The 4,748-nt window shown below is 38.3% G+C and overlaps 1 protein-coding gene across 1 annotated transcript; it reads right to left on the bottom strand.

The window, feature by feature from the left end:
- Positions 1 to 2,414: 2,414 nt before the first annotated feature.
- Positions 2,415 to 4,501, bottom strand: LOC125254255 (5-beta-cholestane-3-alpha,7-alpha-diol 12-alpha-hydroxylase-like). The gene has a single exon (XM_048168804.1). The coding sequence runs from the start codon at positions 4,457 to 4,459 to the stop codon at positions 2,927 to 2,929; it is 1,533 nt and encodes a 510-aa protein (XP_048024761.1). The 5' UTR covers positions 4,460 to 4,501; the 3' UTR covers positions 2,415 to 2,926.
- Between the last annotated feature and the right edge of the window lie 247 nt (positions 4,502 to 4,748).

Here is a 4,748-nt window from a genome sequence, read left to right as displayed (position 1 = left end):
AACCTGATTAACACAAGTTAAGAGCATTCAGTTAAACGACAAAAGGTGTATATATACAACAGTTCTACCTCTGTTCGTTTGACAGTTTATTAGCATTCCTCCACCACCCCATCTCCTCACTTCTAATTCTATCTATTCTTACCACATCGGGGGGAGTACTCTGGGTTCAGGCCAAATTCCGAGCTCTAAACCCTACCTCTGGACAGCAGGCCAAATACGCTTAACCTTTACTCTACTTAATTATATGCAAGTGTGAACTTGTGAAATAATGCACATAATGTAATGGATGGAAGTGCACAATGATTCACCTTTTCTTTAGTCGAATGTTTAGAAAAGTGAATAGCCTATACAAAAAATGTTTCGCGTTAAGTCACAATTTTAACGTGCAATCTTATAATAAATTTGCGAGGAGTTTCTTCTGTCAATTTCCATCATAATTTATGCACAAAAATTAGCGAATGTACCGGTTTATGTGGTTTTCGGCATAGGTTTCAAAAAACACTTCCAACATAACAGAAGTGCATCCAGGTTTATAGGCAGCCTATATTCTCTATAAGTTGCTTGTCATGCATTGGAAATACGAATAGCAATCAAATCCAGTAGATCATTGCCAAAACTGTCACAAATTAAGCCCGAATATGCTGGTCCATCAGCTACACCAGCCTTATGCCTGCACTAACCAGCATAAACCAGCCGGGACCAACAAAGTATTCATTCTAGTTTATGCTGGATTTTTCACCAGTTATCTGCCTGCCTGCATAAACTGACCCAGCACTCATAGTTTCTTCCTGTTTATCTGAAGCTTCATACCTCCTGCCTAAGCAAAACAAAACAGAAGAATGTCTGAAAGTGACTTTTCCCATAAAAGGCAGAAATAATGTTAACACAACATGTTAAACTGTCTTCCTTATAAAACTGGGGCCGTATTCACAAAACATCTTAAGGCTAAAAGTAGCTCCTAACTTGCCGATTTAGGAGAAACTCTTAAAAATAATGGGCGTGTCAGTCCTAATTTTAGGAGTCCTAAATTTTTGCTCTAAGTGTATTTCACAAAGCATTTTAGCACTAAAACTAGCTCCTAAGTCTGTGAAAAGTTAGGAGTAGTCAAGAGGACTCCTAAGTCTCTAAGACCAAATCACAAACAGTCCTAATCCACCCAAAGACACTGTACACCATTGAGGCAATAGAGATTGAGCCTTGGGTGCTGAACTTTTTCTTTATAAATGCAATACATTTTGATTTATAGATTTGAATCTACAATGAGACAAAATTGTCTGATTACCTGTGGCAGTGGTTTTCATGAGTTCACACTTACAAATGATTTAATAGAGTAATAAAATATATATATATATATATATATATATATATATATATATATATATATATATATATATATATATATATAATAAGCATATTTGGTGTGCTGTGCAAGGGGATCGAGCTTGGAATTTAGCCCAAAACCTGAGTTCTCCCCGTATCCCCAGCCAAGAGTGAGGGACAGGGTGGTGGAGGGATGCAGAAAACTGTCAAAGTAACTATAGGCGAGTCGACTCTCGTCTGTGTATATATTCCTCCTCTCGAGCTGATTAGAAAGGCTGTTCGAATGTGTTTCTCCCAAACTTTGTTTATAAAGCATAATTTGCCGCTTGAATTCTGCATTCTCTCGAGATGCAGACACCCAAGTGGCGAACAATTAACTGTATATACTAGTTTAATTAGTGACACTTAGCCTATTTTAAAACCTTTATGGCAACAATGGCAACAATTTATTTTGACATTTTTATTAAAAAATATTTATTTGAATAGGGCAACATTTGTATTTTAAAACCTTTATTTTAATATGGAAACATGACACATCATTCTACAATATTTCTATGATTAAATCGCTGACTCCTCCCCATCAGCCAGTCACTGTGTGTATACTCCATAGCAACGAGGTCACCCCGCCCTTACTCTTAGCTTAAGACTTCAGTCTATTCCTTAGTAAAAGTTTGTCTCAGCAGCTTTGTGAATAGGTTTTAAGAAGCTTTTACCAGCATGAGTAGACAGATTATAAGGGATAATTAAAAGGCTAGTTGTCACACTTTTTGCTTCAATGATTTCTTAGGATAGGTGAATTTAAGTGTAACTTTTTTTTTTTTTTTAATGAAAATTCTGTCACCCTGATGTCATTCCAAACCTTTTCTGACCAATATTATAAATATAACTGTTATAATTAATAAGTTGTTATAATTTTCTTTTAGGGATAAACTATCCCTACAAAAAAAGGTAAAACATAGCAAGCTTGACACCCAAATAAAAAATAAAGTTGACCCTATATTTTTATTTATTTATTGAAAATAAATATCAGTTCAGTATAGTCAATAAGGAACAACGAAAAGACAAGGAGCTTAATGTCTTTATTTTATATTTGATTATAAAATCAAAAATATGTGTGTGTGTGTGTGTGTGTGTGTGTGTGTGTGTGTGTGTGTGTGTGTGTGTGTGTGTGTGTGTGTGTGTATATGTGTGTGTGTGTGTATATGTGTGTAGGTATATCTTGTTTTTCTCTCAAATAGTACATGGGCACTATGTTGATGCTTAAAAAAAGTAGATCATGCACAAAAATATCTTGATCCTATGTATGTTGTATGACATTTCTTCTTGCATAGATCTTTGTGTAACACAGAGTTACATTGAAAGCTTAGTTACATAAAGCTCATTGAACTGTTGAGACATTCAGGCTATGAGATATAACAAAAACAACACCTCGGGGTAGTTTATGACACAGTTATTAACCTTTTCCAGCAATCTCACTGTTTAAATACACAGGAAATGTGAGCATTTCAGTTTTAAAGTCAGCTTTCATAAAGCAATACTGTCTAATAATAAGTATTGTTGAAGCTTCAGTGTATGAAAACAGAGAATTAAAATAACATGAAACTTTTTAAAATCGAAGTCTGTATCTAAACTGGATGTCTTTAGTTGGCTGCATGGAGCCAAAGCCCCATCGTCTGCTATCAATACCTGGAATCTCTTCATTTGGATTTTTCAGCTCCAAGTCAAAGTAGGACAACATGAGAAAGACAAACTGCTTCAGCTCATTTGTAGCGAAGAATCTTCCTGGACACATAGTAGTTCCTGCTCCCCAAGGCATGTTGTAATATTTGAGCTTCTTTCCACCCTTGTAGAAATCAGTCTTTTTGCTTCCATCTGGTGTGAGAAAGCGGTCATACTTGAAGGTGAAGGGATCTGGGTAAACTTCTGGGTCTACCTGAACAGCTGTGTAGGGGAAAATAGCCACTCTGTCACCCTCGCGGATCTTGTACTCTTGTCCGTTGGCCATTTTGATGGTCATATCCTGCATGACAGCTCTTGTAAGGACAGGGGCAGCTGTTAGACGGAGGGTCTCCTCTACTGCACTGTCTAGGATGGGAGTTTTGAGGAGCATATCCCTAGTCAGGTCAATTAGTGGCCCACCTTGTTTTGCCCCCTGTCCTGTTTCTCTGAGCACCTGCTCAACTTCACTCTTAATGCTTTTCATAGCCTCAGGGTGTTTCATCAGATACAAAAGTAGCCAGAATGCTGCAGGACCTGTGTTTCCCTGAGATGCCCACAGAAGTAGAAACATGTATCGATCCTGCATGAACTCTTGCATGCCCTGTTCAGCTCTCACCTGTTGCTGTTCATGTACCCAGCCACTTATGTTGTCTCTAGATCTCATCTTCTGCACTGAAAGTGTGTTCCAGAACAGCCTTTTCAAACGCTCTGCCTCCATCTTCTCACTGGGTCCCAGGACACCATAAGCAAGATTCGGGAATAACTGGTCATATTTTCTGAATTCCCAGAAAAGTTCATTCGAATGCTGCCGGTCAACTTCCTTAGCTTTTTCCAAAGTCCCTGTGCTTTTGAGTGACTCATTACCAAACAGCGCCAGATAGCCAGCACGAAAGACAATGTTGTAGCTGTAAGCAAATAGTCCAGTTTCTTGCCATAGCTTGTCATCCCCAGATCCAGCGTTGTGGAGCATCAAATTTTGAAGATTACACATCATGGCCTGGGTCATGACAACCAGACCATCTCCCATTAGATGTTTGGTACTTGATGCCTGTAGAAACTTGTGTTCATTTTGCAAGGAATGATAGCCAAATACTCTTGCAACCAGTTGTTCTGCAAATTTAGTAAAGTCCAGCTTTGTTCTTGCCTCTTTGACCACTGAGCCAAAAGAATGTGGATCTGTAATGAAAGTGAAATAAAAGCCTCCCAGCTGCACTGTAAAAATATCTCCATGTTTTTCTTTCATTCTCTGCAGGAATTTGGCTGTGTCCTTCCTGAATTCCAACACATGACCAAGCCAGGGAATAGGACCCTTATCCAGAGGGGGTTCACCAGCTCGTCTGCGGCGAAACGACCCCAAAAGGTATAGGGCACCTATGACGGAGATAAAAAGACCAAGCAGAATTTGAAGGAGGCTGCCCATGTTCCTCTTTTGGTGTTCTCGTAGCTGCACTCTGCTCTGTTTTTAATTCCTCTTTCTTGGCAGCTGTGTTTGTGCTCCACCCCCTGAAATCATTCCAAATCACATGACTTTGAATTTCTGTAGTGCAGGTAATGACTCTTAATATTGAGTTTCTTTACAGTGTTGTTTTTGTATATGCAGCGTTATCTTTTTTTGTATGTTTTTCGTGCTATATTTTACAACATCAGTTGACACTCTTCATATTGCTTATGTGATCTGTTTTAATTAAACATCTTGCTTACATTTCACT

The sequence above is a fragment of the Megalobrama amblycephala genome, linkage group LG19, assembly GCF_018812025.1.
Source record: "Megalobrama amblycephala isolate DHTTF-2021 linkage group LG19, ASM1881202v1, whole genome shotgun sequence".
In the NCBI taxonomy this organism is placed as follows: domain Eukaryota; kingdom Metazoa; phylum Chordata; class Actinopteri; order Cypriniformes; family Xenocyprididae; genus Megalobrama; species Megalobrama amblycephala.
The sequence above is the reverse complement of the archived record's forward strand: the minus strand, read 5'-3'. Positions and strand labels throughout refer to the sequence as shown.